We start from the raw sequence: 20638 nt of genomic DNA, 5'->3' as shown, positions 1-20638 counted from the left end.
CTTGTACACCGTCTTTTGCTTTTGCTTTGGCTCTGACTTCACTTGTCAGCCTTGCTCTTTTCAATGTTTTGGGTGATTTTCACTAATTTCAAAGGACTGTGCCTCAGACAGCTGGGTTGTTGCAATTCACCTCTAAAGTCTGACAGCAGAGTAAGGAGTGAATCTTCGATGGAGCAGAGTCAGAAACCAAAGAGTTGCCAGCCTGAGTCAGGGCTTTCTGGCTCAAGAAAGAGATGGGGCCTGGTGTTTACAAAGAGGAGGAAGACGAGGAATCAGACCAACAGGATGTGGCTACAAATGAAAGATCAGAAACATTTGGAAACTGGTTGATCGAAAAAAAAGGTGGTTTACTTCTGCAAAATACCGGTGGAAATCAACAGATCAGGAAGCAAATGTAGAGAGGAATAAATAGACAACATTAGGCCGAACCCCTTCAGCATGCTTGGACTGTGTACTCCTCTGCTTAGCTGCTGCATGCATTGCAGAGTTCCTCCTACATTTTATGTGCATGTGTCTACATTTCCAGCAACAGCAGAATCTCTTGTGTTTCATATCTGCATTTTTAAGAATATTCTACTTTGGCATTAAACACGCAGAAAGTGTGCTGATATTAATTGTATTCATTATTGGGGCTGCTTTCTGTGTTAAAAGAGCTGCTGAGTTTTCTATACACAAAGAAATTGATATGGACATGTAACTGGTGCCTGCAGAAACTTTTAATGGCACCGTGATTACCCAGAAAGCGCTGCGTTAGAAAAATTCGGCATCTTTTACGCCTGCGCTGAAGCCCCGATTGAATGCGCAGGCGTCAAAGATGCCGATGTTCCCGAATGTTGCGCATGCGCAGTTCACAAAAGGCCTCGGAAACTCGGCGCAGGTAAGAACGATTCTCTGGGTCAGCCTTTACAACACCGACTGAGGGACAATTGCAGTGAGTCCAGTCACTCGACCCTCAATCCCGGCACAGTCCTGCTCTCGTCCCTCTTTCTCAGCCCCACGATCCGTATTCGGGCCCCGGGGAGCTTCCGGCTGATGAGGGAATGGGAACAGATGTGTCTCTCAGACAGAGCTGAGCTCCAGCTATCTAAATGTAAGGATTGGGAACTCGGAGATAGGGCACAACAATCTTTTACATCAGCTGTTGAGAAAATCACATTTGTTTTACCTCCAATCCCAAACAGTAGAAAATCTGCAGATGCTGGAAATCCAAGCAACACACACAAAATGCCGGCGGAGCTCAGCATTAGTACTCTTTTCCATAGATGCTGCCTGGCCTGCTGAGTTCCTCCAGCATTTTGTCTGTGTTGCTTTGTTCCACCTCCTGCTGGTCTGAACTTTTCTGCCCGTGAGAACATGTTTTGACTCATTCTCTCTGGGAAGGTAATTATATCAAACAGCTTTTTGCCCTGGGCAACGATTAGCTTTCACATCACAAATGTGCCAGATGTCTCCAATGAGACAGACTACTAACCTTTCCTTCAGATTCATTGGCATTGCCATCAATGAGTTCACCATGAGTTCACCTATGGGAGGGTTCGGGGAAATATTTATGTACAATACAGAAACTGGTATTATCTGTGTCTATTGTGGAGATGCAAAAGTTGCTGGAGAATTTACAAGTGGGAAAAAGTGGAGTGCTACTTGGAAATGTGACTTTTTGAAGTGTAATTTAGCAAGCAAACCACATATGGACAAAGTGCAAAAGCTCTGGTTAGAAAATCCTTCATTACCCGTTACAGGCCTGTTACACAGGTTGTGTGAGAGTGCAGGTGAACTTGATCAGACCCAGAGGAAATCAAAGTTCTTTTCAACAGTGATTTGCTATCTGTTAAAATGAATACCTCTCTATATAAAATTCACTGTGCACATGTTGACACTGGATTAAAAAAATGCACAATACAGGCTTCATGTGCACACTGGTCATTACAGATTAGAGGGAACATTGGTGGGAAGGTGGGGAGACCTCCAGTGTCCCTGATGCCCTCACCTACAAGATGTGCATCCAGCTGTAGCTTGTAACCCTGAACTTTAAGGAGTTGGAACTTGAAATGGATGAATTCCAGATCATCCAGGAGTTGGAGGGGGTGATAGATATGACATGAAGTGAGGTGAGTTACACACAAGGTGCAGGACACAGGAAACTGGGTGAGAGTCAGGAAGGGGAATGAGGTTAAACAGCCATCACAGAGTACTCTTGTGGTCAACCCCACAACAACAGGTAGACCACTTTAGAAACTGGTGGGGGGGTGGATTACCTGGCAGAGGTCATTCAAAGGGTTGATAGAGGATTCGTTAGTTAGGGGAACAGAACAAGAAGGGGACTAATACCTTTGTGGTAAGGCTTACTACAGCTAGTGTCGGGGGGGGGGGGGGAGGGGGTGATGTGGTTAAAATAAGTTGTCGGGGGAATGGGAGCCAGAATGAGAGAACAGATAGTGGAAAGGGTGAATTGAATTGAATTTATTACATACATCCTTCATATACTTGAGGAGTAGAAATCTTTTGGTTACATCTCCATCTAAATGTGCAATGTGAAATTTGTAGTAATTCATAATAAATAGTTTGCACTTAGGACAGTCAATATAACATAGAAATCAATTAATCAGTCTGATTGCCTGGTTAAAGATGATGTCCCGGAGCCTGCTGGTCCTTTTGCTGTGGTACTGTTTCCTGGATGGTAGCAGCAGGAACAGTTTGTGGTTGTGGTGAATTGGGTCCCCAGTATCCTTTGGGCCCTTCTTCCTCGGTACAGCTGTTCAACCTCTCAAAGCAAAGGGGTTTACCCTGTCTCTATTCCTTCTGTAATCCACAACCAGCTCTTTAGTTTTTGTGACATTGAGGGAGAGGTTGTTTTCTTGACACCAGACAGATGTTGTTCAGACCTGTTAGTTTGTAAAAAGCTTCCCAATATTTTTTGCTCTATTATTTACGCTCTCTTTGGCTTCTATGTTGGCTTTGGCTTCTCATTTCAGCCATGGTTGTGTCCTCCTGCCATTCTAATGCTTCACTGGGATGTATCTACCGTGCACCTCCCGAATTGCTCCCGGAAACTCCAGCCATTGCTGCTCCATCGACATTCCTACCAGTTTCCCCTTCCAATCAATTTTGTCCAGCTTCTCTGTCATAGAAACCTGGAGAAGTTCAGTGCAGAAACAGACCATTTGTCCATCTAGACAATGCTGAAAACATTTAAGCTGTCTGATGCAATGACCTGCACTGGGACGATAGCCCTCCATACCCCTACCATCCAGCTGCCTATCCAAACTTCACTTAAATGGTGAAATCGAGCTCACATGCACCAGTGCTGGCATCTCATTCCACACTCTCACAGTCGATTCAGTGAAGAGCTTTCCCACATGTTCCCATTAAATTTTCACCTTCCTCACTTACCCATGACCTCTGGTTGTCATCCCACCCAACCTCAGTGGAAAAAACCTGCTGCATTTACCCTATCTGTACCTTCATAATTTTGCATACTTCCAACAAATCCTCAAAACAATGTATAGTTTCCTTGTTTATGCTTAGAGCCTTGTTTAGGTGCATAAGATGATGAGGGGCATTGATCAAGTGGATAGTCAGAGGCTTTTCCCAGGGCTGAAATGGCTAACAGGAGGGGGCATAGTTTTAAGGCGCTTGGAAATAGATACCGAGGGAAAGTCAGGGGTAAGTTTTTGCATAGAGAGTGGTGTGTGGGTGGAATGCACTGCCAGCAGCGGTGGTTGAGGCAGATACAATAGGGTCTTAGACAGGTACATGGAGCTTAGAAAATAGAGGGCTCTGCGCGAGGGAAACTCTAGGCAGTTTCTAGAGTAAGTTGCATGGTTGGCACAACATTGTGGGCTGAATGGTTTGGAATCTGCTGTGGATTTCAATGTTCTGTGTTGAACAGTGAAATAACTTTGGCTATCCTACAACCCTCTGATAACCACCCTCCCCCCACCCCCCATTCACTAAGGATGATTTGGTTATCTCTGCTAGGGGCCCGACAATTTCTGCACTTGCCTCCTGTAGGGTCCGAGGGAGCACCATGTCATGTCCTTTTCCACACTCCCATAGACCCTGTGTCCATCTCCTGAGAAAATAGAGATGAAAACATATTTAACATCTCCCCATCTGCTTTGGTTGCACACGTGGATTGCCATTCTGGTCTTCCAGAGGACCCACTTTGTGCCTTGTAATCCTTTTGCTCTTAATCTATCGCTGGAATCCCTGATGATTATCCTTCATCTTTTTTGCGACAGCAACCTCATGCCTTCTTTTAGTCATCCTGATTTATTTCTTATGTGTTCTCTTGCATTGCTTATACTCTGTAACAACCTACCTGCCTATCCCTGTTATACAACTCCATTTTGTGCTTCACCAGGGTCTCAATATTTCTTGAAATCCAAGGTTCCCTACAGTTTCTATCTTTACCTTTTATTCTGAGAAGCACATACCCACTTTGCACTTTCAAAATTTCACTTTGAAGGCCTGCCATTTACCAAGCACACCTTTGCCATAAAGGAGCCTGTCCCAGTCCACAGTTGCCAGATCCTAGTGTCATAATTCCAGGTGTTGATCCATGCCCTGAACACATCCGCCTTTCCTACGCTGCTCCTTACATTGAGATATGACAGTGAGAGTAGGAATGGAATTAGGTGGAGGATGAATGCGTGGTTGAGGGATTGGAGCAGGGGGCAGGGATTCAAGTTTCTGGATCATTGGGACCTCTTCTGGGGCAGGCGTGACCTGTTCAAGAAGGACGGGTTACACTTGAATCCTGGGGGGACCAATATCCTAGCGGGGAGGTTTGCTAGGGCTACAGGGCAGACTTTAAACTAGTAAGATGGGGGGGCGGAAATCAATTTGAGGAAACTATGGGAGAGGAGGTTAGTTCACCAGTAGAGCAAGTAAGTAGACAGTGTGTGAGGGAGGAAAGGCAGGTGATGGAGAAGGGATGCGCTCAGCCCGAAGTTGTAGGGGAGAAGAAAGAAAAGGATAATAAATTTGAATGCATTGCTAGGGATGAAAAGAGAGGAGGAGGTGGAGAGTATCTTAAATGTATCTATTTTAATGCTAGGAGCATTGTAAGAAAGGTGGATGAGCTTAAAGTGTGGATTGATACCTGGAATTATGATGTTGTAGCTATTAGTGAAACATGGTTGCAGGAAGGGTGTGATTGGCAACTAAATATTCCTGGATTTAGTTGCTTCAGGTGTGATAGAGTAGGAGGGGCCAGAGGAGGAGGTGTTGCATTGCTTGTCCGAGAAAATCTTATGGCGGTGCTTTGGAAGGATAGATTACAGAGCTCCTCTAGGGAGGCTATTTGGGTGGAATTGAGGAATGGGAAAGGTGTAGTAACACTGATAGGAGTGTATTATAGGCCACCTAATGGGGAGCGTGAGTTGGAAGAGCAAATGTGTAAGGAGATAGCAGATATTTGTAGTAAACACAAGGTGGTGATTGTGGGAGATTTTAATTTTCCACACATAGATTGGGAAGCTCATTCAGTAAAAGGGCTGGATGGTTTAGAGTTTGTGAAATGTGTGCAGGATAGTTTTTTGCAACAATACATAGAAGTACCGACTAGAGATGGGGCAGTGTTGGATCTCCTGTTAGGGAATGCGATAGGTCAGCTGACAGATGTATGTGTTGGGGAGCACTTCGGGTCCAGTGATCACAATAGCATTAGCTTCAATATAATTATGGAGAAGGACAGGACTGGACCTAGAGTTGAGATTTTTGATTGGAGAAAGGCTAACTTTGAGGAGATGTGCAGGGATTTAGAGAGAGTGGATTGGGTCAAGTTGTTTTATGGGAAGGATGTAATAGAGAAATGGAGGTCATTTAAGGGTGAAATTATGAGGGTACAGAATCTTTATGTTCCTGTTCGGTTGAAAGGAAAGGTTAAAGGTTTGAAAGCGCCATGGTTTTCAAGGGATATTAGAAACTTGGTTTGAAAAAAGAGGGATGTCTACAATAGATATAGGCAGCATGGAGTAAAGGAATTGCTCGAGGAATATAAAGAATGTAAAAGGAAACTTAAGAAAGAGATTAGAAAAGCTAAAAGAAGTTACGAGTTTGGTTTGGCAAATAAGGTGGAAGTAAATCCGAAAGGCTTCTACAGTTATATTAAAAGCAAGAGGATAGTGAGGGATAAAATTGGTCCCTTAGAGAATCAGGGTGGTCAGCTATGTGTGGAGCCGAGGGAGATGGGAGAGATTTTGAATGATTTCTTCTCTTCGGTATTCACTAAGGAGAAGGATATTGAATGGTGTAAGGTGTGGGAAACAAGTAAGGAAGTTATGGAACTTATGACAATTAAAGAGGTGGAAGTACTGGCGCTTTTAAGAAATTTAAAAGTGGATCAATCTCCGGGTCCTGACCGGATATTCCCCAGGACCTTGAGGGAAGTTTGTGTAGAGATAGCAGGAGCTCTGACGGAGATCTTTCAGATGTCATTAGAAACGGGGATTGTGCCGGAGGATTGGCGTATTGCTCATGTGGTTCCATTGTTTAAAAAGGGTTCTAGAAGTAAGCCTGGCAATTATAGACCTGTCAGTTTGACATCAGTGGTGGGTAAATTAATGGAAAGTATTCTTAGAGATAGTATTTATAATTATCTGGATAGACAGGATCTGATTAGAGAGTAGCCAGCATGGATTTGTGCGTGGAAGGTCATGTTTGACAAACCTTATTGAATTTTTTGTAGTTACGAGGAATGTTGATGAGGGTAAGGCAGTGGATGTAGTCTATATGGACTTCAGCAAGGCCTTTGACAAAGTTCCACATGGAAGGTTAGTTAAGAAGGTTCAGTCGTTAGGTATTAATGCTGGAGTAATAAAATGGATTCAACAGTGGCTAGATGGGAGATGCCAGAGAGTAGTGGTGGATAATTGTTTATCGGGATGGAGGCCGGTGACTAGCGGGGTGCCTCAGGGATCTGTTTTGGGCCCAAATGTTGTTTGTAATATACATAAATGATCTGGATGATGGGGTGGTAAATTGGATTAGTAAGTATGCTGATGATACTAAGGTAGGAGGTGTTGTGGATAATGAGGTGGGTTTTCGAAGCTTGCAGGGAGATTTATGCCGGTTAGAAGAATGGGCTGAACGTTGGCAGATGGAGTTTAATGCTGAGAAGTGTGAGGTTCTACATTTTGGCAGGAATAATCCAAATAGAACATACAGGGTAAATGGTAGGGCATTGAGGAATGCAGTGGAACAGAGAGATCTAGGAATAACAGTGCATAGTTCCCTGAAGGTGGAGTCTCATGTAGATAGGGTGGTGAAGAAGGCTTTTGGAACGCTGGCCTTTATAAATCAGAGCATTGAGTACAGAAGTTGGGATGTAATGTTAAAATTGTACAAGGCATTGGTAAGGCCAAATTTGGAATATTGTGTACAGTTCTGGTCACCGAATTATAGGAAAGATAGCAATAAATTAGAGAGAGTGCAGAGACGATTTACTAGGATGTTACCTGGGTTTCAGCACTTAAGTTACAGAGAAAGGTTGAACAAGTTAGGTCTCTATTCATTGGAGCGTAGAAGGTTGAGGGGGGATTTGATCGAGGTACTTAAAATGTTGAGAGGGATAGATAGAGTTGACGTGAATAGGCTGTTTCCATTGAGAGTAGGGGAGATTCAAACGAGAGGACATGATTTGAGAGTTAGGGGGCAAAAGTTTAAGGGAAACATGAGGGGGTATTTCTTTACTCAGAGAGTGATAGCTGTGCGGAATGAGCTTCCTGTAGAAGTAGTAGAGGCCAGTTCAGTTGTGTCATTTAAGGTAAAATTGGATAGGTATATGGACAGGAAAGGAGTGGAGGGTTATGGGCTGAGTGCGGGTAGGTGGGACTAGGTGAGATTAAGAGTTAGGCACGGACTAGGAGGGCCGGAATGGCCTGTTTCCGTGCTGTGATTGTTATATGGTTATATACAGGGCTCAGCATATTCACTGCAACATGCTCAACGTTTTTCATTCCTGACCTTGTCTGAGGTCTGAACAACATCTGTCTCCACAACCTCTCCTCTATCTGTTCTGTCATTCCCCCTGCAACTTTAGTTTACCCACCCCCCCATGCCCCACCCCCCACCATGCAGCTCTATCACCCCTTTGGCTTTCATCTCCCAGATCAATAAAAAGGAGGTGCATACCAGGTACAGGCAGATAGGAACAAATGGGCTACTTATGAGATACAGGAAATTCAAGTGAACACTGATGAAAGAAGGCATGAGGTTGCCCCAGCAGACAAGGTGAAGGAGAATCCTCATGGATTCTGCAGATATGTTAAGTGGAAAAAGATTTCAAGGGAAAAAATTAATCCTTTGCAAAATTAGAATGGTAATCCGTATGAGGAGACAAAATAGATGGGGGAGATTTTTTCTGCATTCGTATTTACTCCGGAGGTGGACACAGAGTCTATAGAAGTGAGGCAAAGCAGCATCAACTTCATGGACCCTGTACAGATTACAGAGGTGGAGGTGTTTGCCGTCTGAAGGCAAATTGCCATGGATAAATCCCCAGGGCCTGACAAATTGTTCCCTCGGACCCTTTGGAAGACAAGTGCAGAAGTTGTCGGGGCCCAAGCACAGATATTTAAATCATCCTTAGTGACAGGTGAGGTACTGGAGGATTGGAGGACAACGAATGTTGTTCCGCTGTTCAAGAAAGGCTCTAAAAATAAACTAAGAAATTGTACATTGGTGTGCTTGACATCAGTAGGGGGAAAGTTATTGGAACTTATGTGCAGGAAATGGATATATAAGTATTTGGATAGATGTGAATTGATTAAGGATAGACAACATGGCTTTGTGCTTGGTAGTTCATGGCTCACCAATCTTATAGAGTTTCTCGAAGTTATCAGGAAATTGGATGAAGGCAAGTCAGTGGATGTTGTCTACATGGACTTCGGCAAGGCACTTGACAAAGTCTCATATGGGAGGTTGGTCAAGAAGGTTCAGTCACTCAGCATTCAAGATGAGATAGTAAATTGGACGAGACACTGGCTTTGGGAGAAGCCAGAGTATGGTAGCAGATGGTTGCCTCTCTGACTGGAGGTCTGTGACTAGTTGTGTGTCATAGGGATAAGTGCTTGATCTGTTGTTGTTTGTCTTCTATATCAGTAATCTGGATGATAGTGTGGTTAACTGGATCAGTAAATTTGTGGATGACACCAAGATTGGGGTGTAGTGGACAGCGAGGAAGACTATCATGGCTTACAGTGCGACCTGGACCAGCTGGAAAAATGGTTTGAGAAATGGAAAATGGAATTTAATTCAGACAAGTGTGAGGTGTTGCACTTTGGTAGGACCTACCACTGTAGGTCTTATACAGTGACTGGTTGGGCACTGAGGAGTGTTGTAGAGGAAAGGGACCTGGGAATACAAGTCTGTAATTCACTAAAAGTGGTATCACAGTTAGGTAGAGACGGAAAGAAAGATTTCAGCCCATTGGCCTTCATGAACCAAAGCACTGACAACAGTAGATAGATGAAAGTTGTAAAAGAGGTTCCGAGAGTTCAGAGAAAATTCACAAGGATTTTGCCAGGTCTGGAGGACTTGGGTTACAAGGAAAGATTGAACAGGTTAGGACTTTATTCCTTGGAATGTAGAAGATTGAGGGGAGATTTGATTGTGATAGAGGGGCATAGATAAAATGCAAGTTGGCTTTTACCACGGAGATGGTGTGGAACTACAACCAGAGGCCATGGGTTAAGGGTGAAAGGTGAAATGTTAAGGGGAACATGAGGGGAAACTTCTTCACACAGATGGTCATCTGGGTGTGGAATGAACAGCCAACACAAATGGTGAATGCGAGCTGGATTTCAACATTTAAGGAGTTTTGTGTAGGTACCTGAATGGTTGGGGTGTGGGAGTGGGGAGTTTAAATAGTTTAGCACAAGCTAGATAGCCCAAAGGGCCTGTTTCTTTGTTGGTACTTTTCTGCAAGAACCTTTAACAGCTGTGCGGACCAACCATTCATCTCAGCAAGAAATTTTTATAAGGCATTAAAATTGTGGCACTTTAAGTTAATAATACATATAAGAAAATCCCAGCTGCACGTCAAGAAAGACTATTTGTGTGAGAATTTTTCAGTTACTCTGTGGCCAGGCACCCATGCAGCTCAGCAGGAACAGGGAATAATACCAATGGAGGGAGCCAAACTGAGCCAAGGCACAAACTGGAGACCACAGAAATGCCCCATTCCTATAGAAACAAGAAGAGCATCAGGGAATTGATGGTTATTTCAGATACCAGCACTGTGCCCAGTTAGAAGATGATTTCTCTGTGCAACTTGGGTGGAACCTCACTGTAACAGTGTGATGCTGGATCAAACCTTGGCAACTCAAACCTTGGCAATCTCATCCGAAGTGTTGACCTACACCCATTGATGGATTTTGTAAATCTTTTTACAGGTTAAAAACGAGAAGGAATTTGTCTCCCGGAAGCTCAGACATGGCACACCAGTTTTCCTGTCTCTGTCTAGATATTTAAGAAGTGAAGCAAGGGATTCAATCGACCATCCTACCTGATCAGACTACGGGGCAGGATTCACTCAGTCATTTGACCAACTGGCACGCCCGTCATTTTACACAGGGGAGAGCCCATTCTTCTGCTCAGACATTGGGAATGGATTCAGACAGTCATCTCAACTGAAGGTACATCAGCAAGTTCACACTGAGCAAGGTCATTCACCTGTTCTGTGTGTAAGAAAGCACTTAGTCTGTCATCCCACATGTGGACACACCAGTCAGAAACTGGTCATCTGCTGATTTTCTGGGAAAGGATTCACTCTGTCATCTGACCTGATGGCACACCAGCGAGTTCAGACCGGGGTGCGGCCGTTCACTTGCTCGGACTGTGGGATGAGATTCACTCGGTCATCCACCCTACAGAGACACCAGAAAGTTCACACTGGGGAGAAGCCGTTCACCTGCTCAGTCTGTGGGAAGGGATTCACTGAATCATCTAAACTGAAGGTACATCAGCGAGTTCACACTGGGGAGAAACCGTTCACCTGCTCAGTCTGTGGGAAGGGATTCACTGAATCATCTAAACTGAAGGTACATCAGCGAGTTCACACTGGGGAGAAACCGTTCACCTGCTCAGTCTGTGGGAAGGGATTCACTGAATCATCTAAACTGAAGGTACATCAGCGAGTTCACACTGGGGAGAAACCGTTCACCTGCTCAGTCTGTGGGAAGGGATTCACTGAATCATCTAAACTGAAGGTACATCAGCGAGTTCACACTGGGGAGAAACCGTTCACCTGCTCAGTCTGTGGGAAGAAATTCACTTTGTCATCCAGCCTGCAGAGACATCAGTCAGTTCACACTGGGGAGAAACCGTTCACCTGCTCAGTCTGTGGGAAGGGATTCACTGAATCATCTAAACTGAAGGTACATCAGCGAGTTCACACTGGGGAGAAACCGTTCACCTGCTCAGTCTGTGGGAAGGGATTCACTGAATCATCTAAACTGAAGGTACATCAGCGAGTTCACACTGGGGAGAAACCGTTCACCTGCTCAGTCTGTGGGAAGAAATTCACTTTGTCATCCAGCCTGCAGAGACATCAGTCAGTTCACACTGGGGAGAAACCGTTCACCTGCTCAGTCTGTGGGAAGGGATTCACTTGGTCATCCCACCTACAGATACATCAGCGAGTTCACACTGGAGAGAGGCCGTTCACCTGCTCTGTCTGTGGGATCGGATTCACTCAGTCATCCACCCTGCAGAGACACCAGAAAGTTCACACTGGGGTGAAGCCGTTCACCTGCTCAGTCTGTGGGAAGGGATTCACTGAATCATCTAAACTGAAGGTACATCAGCGAGTTCACACTGGGGAGAAGACGTTCATCTGCTCAGACTGTGGGAAGGGATTCACTCGGTCATTTGACCTAATGGCTCACCAGCGAGTTCACACCGGGGAGCGTCCGTTCACCTGCTCAGTCTGTGGGAAGGGATTCACTGAATCATCTAAACTGAAGGTACATCAGCGAGTTCACACTGGGGAGAAACCGTTCACCTGCTCAGTCTGTGGGAAGAAATTCACTTTGTCATCCAGCCTGCAGAGACATCAGTCAGTTCACACCGGGGAGAAACCGTTCACCTGCTCAGTCTGTGGGAAGGGATTCACTGGATCATCTAAACTGAAGGTACATCAGCGAGTTCACACTGGGGAGAAACCGTTCACCTGCTCAGTCTGTGGGAAGAAATTCACTTTGTCATTCAGCCTGCAGAGACATCAGTCAGTTCACACTGAGGAGAAACCGTTCACCTGCTCAGTCTGTGGGAAGGGATTCACTTTGTCATCCAGCCTGCAGAGACATCAGTCAGTTCACACCGGGGAGAAACCGTTCACCTGCTCAGTGTGTGGGAAGGGATTCACTCAGTCATCCAACCTGCTGAGTCATCAGTCAGTTCACACTGAGGAGAAACCGTTCACCTGCTCAGTCTGTGGGAAGGGATTCACTTTGTCATCCTACCTGCAGAGACATCAGTCAGTTCACACCGGGGAGAAACCGTTCACCTGCTCAGTGTGTGGGAAGGGATTCACTCAGTCATCCAACCTGCTGAGTCATCAGTCAGTTCACACTGGGGAGAAGCCGTTCACCTGCTCAGTCTGTGGGAAGGGATTCACTGAATCATCTAAACTGAAGGTACATCAGCGAGTTCACACTGGGGAGAAACCATTCACCTGCTCAGTCTGTGGGAAGGGATTCACTTACTCATCCAGCCTGCAGGGACATCAGTCAGTTCACACTGGGGAGAAACCGTTCACCTGCTCAGTGTGTGGGAAGAAATTCATTTTGTCATCCAGCCTGCAGAGACATCAGTCAGTTCACACCGGGGAGAAACCGTTCACCTGCTCAGTGTGTGGGAATGGATTCACTGAATCATCTAAACTGAAGGTACATCAGCGAGTTCACACTGGGGAGAAACCATTCACCTGCTCATTCTGTGGGAAGGGATTCACTCAGTCATCTAACCTACTGATACACCAGCGAGTTCACACTGGGGAGAAGCCTTTCACCTGCTCAGAATGTGGGAAGGGATTCACTCAGCCATCTAACCTACTGATACACCAGCGAGTTCACACTGGGGAGAAGCCTTTCACCTGCTCAGAATGTGGGAAGGGATTCACTCAGTCATCCAGCCTGCAGAAACATCAGCGAGTTCACACTGGGGAGAAACCGTTCACCTGCTCAGTCTGTGGAAAGGGATTCACTTCGTCATCCAACCTGCAGAAACATCAGCGAGTTCACACTGGGGAGAAACCGTTCACCTGCTCAGTCTGTGGAAAGGGATTCACTTCGTCATCCAACCTGCTGAGTCATCAGTCAGTTCACACTGAGGAGAAACCGTTCACCTGCTCAGTCTGTGGAAAGGGATTCACTCGGTCATCTAAACTGAAGGTACATCATCGAGTTCACACTGGGGAGAAACTGTTCACCTGCTCAGTCTGTGGGAAGGGATTCACTCAGTCCTCCACCCTACAGAAACACCAGTCAGTTCACACATTTTGAACTATTCACCTGCTCAGAATGTTGGAAAGGATTCATTCAGTCATCCCAACTACTGGCACACCAGTCAGTTCACATTCTTATTAATTCCTTACTTTTGCTTGCTGAGGACATTCATTTTAAGAGAGCGAGTGATTAAGAAGGCAAATCAGTCGGGCTTGCAGCTTGTTTACATCGCTCACAGCTTGTTTAGTTTTAACCGAGGACTCAGACACTCAGAGTCAGATGGAGATGAAGGAGGAAAAATGGAAGGATCGAAACCAGGGAACTAGTAGCCAAGGGTCACTGTTTAGAGCTTTCCTATGCCCACAAGGGTGGGTTAAGTGTTGATTCACCATACATCGAATGTGTGGTTATCACCTCATTTGATCCATAGGTGTGGATCGGATTTGGGGTATCCTGTGAAGACTACTTATGTGTTAACGCTTGGCTGGGTGTGGTGTGATAATTCACTTGAAGGCGATACCCATTGTGACAAGTCACTTTCGGTGATAATTCGTATGTGGATTTGAAACGATGAAGCATAAAATCTACAGCAACTGTTCTCTCGTTTCACCACAATGGAACCTTTGGAAATCGACGTAATTGCCTTCTCTCGACATTTACCCTGGATTACAAATATCTCTCTCTCATCACCTATTCCGTGGATGAACTGAACTTCCATACTTTACCATCTCAAGACTCTAAGCCTTGTTTCCCCCGAGCTCAATAGTTTGGGAGTTATATTTTGTTACGCCTGTGCCCCAACTCTGAGGGGCTGAAGGGTACAAAGTAGCCCCCACCTTTTTGAGAATCGCAAGATCGCTATTAATTCAGGTCAGGAGACGCAGGAAATGAGAGAAAGACACGCAGAATCCACATGGGGTTTGGAACGTCCTGGCCCCTCAGCAATACAAAGCCACGGGAAATGGCCATTGTCTCTTGGAGACGGAATTGTGTATTGAGTGCTGTACTATTTATTTGAAGCCCTCAGGGAATGAGCCGAGGGGGCTGGCTGAGAGATTGCATCATCCCAACCTGATTGACATCTGAGACCCCATGAGTAAGGATAAAAGAGGGTCTGGGGAACAACCCCTTTAGACGCACCAGGAGAAACGATAGAAATCCCGTGACAGCGTTTAATAGTGACTGCCGGTGGTGACTTGTATGTGTGTCCATCCTTGCTCGGATGACGAGTTTTCCACGGAACGGCTTAGCTAAAGGACCGACTACAAAAACAGAACTCTCGAAGGATCGACATCATAAAAAGGAAAGCAGGCAAGTTTAAAACATCTGTCTCTCTTGACTCCAACAAAAGGCTGCAGCCTGCATGAACTTGAGTGACTTTTATATTTCCATCGGACAATACATTATCCCCTACACAACGATAGAGTTATTTCTTATTGATTATTATTATACCCGCGCTTTTAGATTTAGTATTGATGACGTATATATCTATGTTTGCATTGAGATTATTTTTGTGTATTTTTATCAATAAATACTGTTAAAAATAGTACCATCAGACTTCAACGGACCTCTCTATCTTTGCTGGTAAGTGACCCAGTTTTGGGGTACGTAACAATTTACACACATATATACACATAAAACTGTTAACTTTTGTTTATCTTGCTTAATTTACTTTATTATAAGTAAATACTAATAAAGATAGTGGTTTTAACATCAAAACTAGGCTCCAGGAGTAGTCTATTGTTGCTGGTTAATTTCTAAAGCTTTAGTTTCTAAATATTTGTTCATAACAAAATTGGGGCCTGCATCTGGGATATGAACAAATTTGAGGGCGTGTTGATTAATTAATTATTGATTTCATTGGGGAAATCCCTTTTGATTTATTTGTGTGTGCAAAATCAGCAGCAATGGATGTTGATAAATGTCTGGAAGCACCAACCTCTGAGGCATTAGAGGACGCCAGAAGGATCATGTTGTTGTGTATTGTGAAAAGGTTTAAACTTGCTAAGGTGAAATTGACAATCAGGAAGGCACAGATGCAGAGGATTAGATAGATAGATAGATAGATAGATACTTTATTCATCCCCATGGGGAAATTCAACATTTTTTCCAATGTCCCATACACTTGTTGTACATACAATACTTAACTCAGTAATAATATGATATGCATCTAAATCACTAACTCAAAAAGCATTAATAATAGCTTTAAAAAAAAAGTTCTTAAGTCCTGGCAGTTGAATTGTAAAGCCTAATGGCATTGGGGAGTATTGACCTCTTCATCCTGTCTGAGGAGCATTGCATCGACAGGAACCTGTCGCTGAAACTGCTTCTCTGTCTCTGGATGGTGCTATGTAGAGGATGTTCAGGGTTTTCCATAATTGACCGTAGCCTACTCAGCGCCCTTCGCTCAGCTACCGATGTTAAACTCTCCAGTACTTTGCCCACGACAGAGCCCGCCTTCCTTATCAGCTTATTAAGACGTGAGGAGTCCTTCTTCTTAATGCTTCCTCCCCAACACGCCACCACAAAGAAGAGGGCGCTCTCAACAACTGACCTATAGAACATCATCAGCATCTCACTGCAGACATTGAATGACGCCAACCTTCTAAGGAAGTACAGTCGACTCTGTGCCTTCCTGCACAAGGCATCTGTGTTGGCAGTCCAGTCTAGCTTCTCGTCCAACTGTACTCCCAGATACTTGTAGGTCTTAACCTGCTCCACACATTCTCCATTAATGATCACTGGCTCCATATGAGGCCTAGATCTCCTAAAGTCCACCACCATCTCCTTGGTCTTGGTGACATTGAGACGCAGGTAGTTTGAGTTGCACCATATCACAAAGTCCTGTATCAGTTTCCTATACTCCTCCTCCTGTCCATTCCTGACACACCCCACTATGGCCGTCTCATCAGCGAACTTCTGCACATGGCAGGACTCCGAGTTATATTGGAAGTCAGATGTGTACAGGGTGAACAGGACCGGAGAGAGTACGGTTCCCTGTGGCGCTCCTGTGCTGCTGACCACTGTGTCAGACCTACAGTCTCCCAACCGCACATACTGAGGTCTATCTCTCAAGTAGTCCACTATCCAATCCACCATGTGAGAGTCTACTCCCATCTCCGTTAGTTTGTGCTTTAAGATCTTGGGCTGGATGGTGTTAAAGGCACTAGAGAAGTCAAGGAATGTAATCCTCACAGCACAACTGACCCCATCTAGGTGAGAGAGTGATTTGTGCAGCAAATACGTGATAGCATCCTCCACTCCCACCTTCTCCTTATACGCAAACTGAAGCGGATCCCGGGCGTGCCTGGTTTGTGGCCTCAGATTCTGTATTATCAGCCGTTCCTTGGTCTTCATCACGTGCGACGTCAAGGCAACAGGTCTGAAGTCATTCAACTCCTTTGGTTGTGGTTTCTTCGGTACCGGGACCATACAAGATGTTTTCCACTGTCTGGGTACTCTTCTCTGATCTAGACTCATGTTGAAGATGCGCTGTAGTGGTTCTCCCAGTTCAGTTGCACAGGCCCTCAGTAATCGTGGGGAAACTCCATCCGGTCCAGCCGCCTTGCTGGTACAGATCTTCCTCAGTTGACCTTCCACCTGTGCAGCTGTAAACCTGGGCGTGGGCCAGGTCTCCTGTGAGTGGATATTTTCCTGTGAGGGAAGTAAGCCTGGTGTGGAGTTCTGCAGTGAGGGTGAGATTGTGCTGTCGAACCTATTGAAGAAGCTGAACATCATGTATCTGAGGTGTGTTTAAAGTGGAGGAGTTGGAGGTGTTTCCTGAAAGTAAACCTAGTGAGCTTGAGCTCCATTACAAGTTAGAAAAATTAAAGATGGAGCCTGCGGAAAGGCAGAGGCAGTTTGAGGCTAGAGAGGCAGAAAAACAGAGGGAGGAAGCAGAAAGACAGAGGGTGTTCGAGCTGGAAAACATAGAGAGATTGCAGAAAAGGGGTCTAGCGTTAGACTCTGGTGATAAGTTTGAGGACAGTCGGGAAGTTAAATTGGTACCTCCACTTGACGAGGCAGAGGTTGATAAATACTTTCAGCATTTTGAGATGGTTGCTCGGAGTTTAAAGTGGCCAGAAAAGGGTTGGCCTATTCTCTTACAATGTGTAATTGAGGGGAAGGCTCAGCAAGCCTATTCTGCTTTGACAGTTGATGAAGCAGCTGATTATGACATAGTGAAACAGGTTATGCTCAAACTTACAAGTTGGTCCCAGAATCATACAGGCAAAAGTTTAGAAATTCAAGGAAATCTGTGAACCAGACTTATATGGAATTTTCTTGTGAGAAGTTTGTGTTTTGGCTGGTGCAGATATAAAAATATAAATGATGATTTTAACAGCTTGAAAGAGTTGGTTGTAATTGAAGAATTCAAAAGGTGCGTCCCTGATGACATAAAGACGTATTTAGATGAAAAAGATGCTGCTACATTGCAGGAGTCTGCTAGATTAGCAGATGAGTTCGCTTTAACTCATAATGTTAAATTTACCCAGAATAAGAGTTTCCAAAAAGAGTAGCAGGGATCACTAGGGTAAACCAGAAATTAAAGCTGGGACTAGTGACACGAGTAAGGATGTAGGGAAGCAGTTGAAGGAGAAATATTCAGGTCTTACTTGTTACTATTGTAAGAAGTTGCTCATATGATGGCTAACTGTTCTATCCTGAAGAAGAAAAAGAAAAAGGAGGCAGTCCCAAATGCCTGTGTTCAGTATGTTGAAGCACCTATAACCCCACAGGGTTCTGAACATTCTGTTGAGACTCAGTTAAGGACTGAGAGGTCTGACCGAGTTAAGAAGGTATTTGATTATTTTATGTCTGATGAGTTTGTATTAGTAAAGGAAGGGTCTACGAAGGTACCAGTGAAAATTCTTCAAGATGCTGAGGCTTCTCAGTCACTTATATGAGACAGCGTTCTAAAGTTTGGTGATGAGACTGACACTGGTGAGGTAAATCTTATTAAATGTATTGGGGGCGGCGTGGTTTTTGTGCCATTGCCCAAGGTACCTTTACAGTCAGGGTTGGTTTCCAGACCTGTTAAGATCAGATTGTGCTCCAGTTTACTGGTGGAAGATGTTACTTTGCTGTTAGGGAATGACCTGGCAGATGGTAAAGTTGTTCCTGTAGTGCAGTTGACAACTAAACCAACCACTGACGACCCACAGATGGATGTTAACATTTATCCTTCCTGCGCAGTAACTCACAGTATGGCTAAAAAGTCTGCCGACGCAGACAGTTCTGTGCAGCATGATTCTGATACCAGTGATAGCCAAAATTGGGATTCAAATTATGCTGACTTGTCAGGGACTTTTCTGTCGTCATTGTTTCAACAGGATTCATGTAGACAGTCTGATGAGAAAGACTTATCCCTGTCTCGGAAGGAGTTTATAGCAGAACAGAACCGAGACCCTGAGATTGAAGCTTTAAAAGAAACAGCTCTCTCTGATGATGAGATTAAGAAAGTGCCAGTCGGGTATTATCCCAAGGATGGAGTGTTAATGAGGAAGTGGATGCCACCTGCTACACCTGTGAGTGAGAAATGGGCAATTGTTCACCAATTTGTAGTTCCTAAATTTTCAGTCCTGTAAACTTTAACTTCGCCCCACAGTATGTCCTTAGGTGGCCATTTTGGAGTGAATTAAACTGTAAAAAGGATTATGAACGAACTTTACTGGCCTAATTTGAGGAAAGATGTTGTGACCTTTTGCAGAGCCTGTCACACTTGTCAAGTTGTGGATAAACCTAATCAGGTCACCCCAGTGGCCCCACTCCGGCCTATACCTGCATTCAGTGAACCCTTTTCCAAAGTTATAGTGGATTGTATTGGCCCATTGGCAAAGACTAAAGCTGGCCATCGGTATTTGCTAACTATTATGAGTACCTCATCCAGATTCCCAGAGGCAAAACCTCTCAGGAATATTAAAGCTCAAACTGTGACAAAGGCTCTTACTAAGTTTTTTTACTCTATTTGGTTTGCCTAAAGCAATCCAGACTGATCAAGGAAGTAATTTTACATCTGGTTTATTCCAGCAGGTGGTTTATGAACTGGGAGCTAAATGAATTACATCATCTGCATACCATCCGGAATCACAAGGGGCTTTAGATAGATTTCATTCCACCCTCAAAACAATGAATAAGACATACTGTGTTGAAAATGGAAAATACTGGGATGAAGGAATATATTTGTTTTTGTTCACAGTAAGAGAGTCAGTACAGGAATCACTGGGCTTTAGTCCATTTGAATTTGTATTTGGTCACTGCGTGAGGGGACCTTTGACCTTGTTAAAGGAACAGTGGATTGATGGGATGTACATGTTAACTTCTTAGACTATGTTTTGAAGTTCAAAAACAAACTACACCAGTCCTGTAGCCTAGCAAGACAAAACTTATAGATTTCTCAAAGCAAAATGAAGTTTTGGTTTGATAAGCAGGCTTGTGAAAGAAAATACCAGGTGGGGGGTGAGGTGGTTGCCTTATTTCCAATGTGGATGAATCCAGTTAAGGCGAAATTCAGTGGACCGTATGAAACAGTCTCTCGTTAATGATGTGAATTATGTTATTAAGACACCCGACCGATGCAAACCAACACAGGTGCTACACATAAATACGATACAGACTTATTTTGACAAGCAGGCACCATCTGTGGGTTTTATTATCAAAACATATGAATCTGGCAACCCTGAGAATGAAACAATTAACTCATCTGAGACTTTTCACAAGCCAAACACGGTCCCAGTTAGGCTAATGAACTCGGTTGTTCAAGAAAACATTGATAATAATTTGGCTCATCTGCAGCCAAAGCAACAACAACAGCTGAAGAAATTAATTCTGAAGTTTAAAGATTTATTTCCCAATGTTCCCAGGCAAACCACGGTCTCAGTACACGACGTAGATTTCGGACCAGCCAAACTGATTAAACAACACCCATATTGCATGAAGGTAGAAAAGTGTAAATTGGTTGAGCAAGAAATTGAATATATGCTGAACAATGGTATTATTAGACCTGTGATTATGGACTGTGCCTCCAAGAACCATGTCTGTAAAAGAGAGAGAGAGAAGAGCACAAGCAGCTTGTTACAGAGACAGATAGAGCGGAGGGCCTGCATGATGGACAGCTGGTGTTCAGCACAATGGTATTTAAAGGAGTGTTGCTGTTTGTTTTTTAGAACAGGCAGACACACAAAGGC

General features: G+C 44.4%; 1 protein-coding gene across 2 annotated transcripts; it reads left to right on the top strand.

The window, feature by feature from the left end:
* The first annotated feature begins 787 nt into the window (after positions 1 to 787).
* Positions 788 to 20213, top strand: LOC140723841 (uncharacterized). 2 transcript variants are annotated; one of them, XM_073038401.1, is made up of 4 exons: positions 788 to 877; positions 10398 to 11682; positions 11764 to 12098; positions 12501 to 15706. In XM_073038401.1, exons 2-4 carry the CDS (start codon positions 10791 to 10793, stop codon positions 13506 to 13508), a joined length of 2235 nt encoding a protein of 744 aa, XP_072894502.1. In that variant the 5' UTR covers positions 788 to 877; positions 10398 to 10790; the 3' UTR covers positions 13509 to 15706. The 2 variants fall into 2 exon arrangements, 1 of the variants encoding a protein (XP_072894502.1); XR_012097984.1 differs by lacking the exons at positions 10398 to 11682; positions 11764 to 12098; positions 12501 to 15706 and adding an exon at positions 18785 to 20213 and having other exon boundaries at positions 833 to 877.
* The last annotated feature ends 425 nt before the right edge of the window (positions 20214 to 20638 follow it).

The sequence above is a fragment of the Hemitrygon akajei genome, unplaced genomic scaffold, assembly GCF_048418815.1.
Source record: "Hemitrygon akajei unplaced genomic scaffold, sHemAka1.3 Scf000140, whole genome shotgun sequence".
In the NCBI taxonomy this organism is placed as follows: domain Eukaryota; kingdom Metazoa; phylum Chordata; class Chondrichthyes; order Myliobatiformes; family Dasyatidae; genus Hemitrygon; species Hemitrygon akajei.
This window is presented reverse-complemented; position numbering and strand designations above follow the sequence as displayed.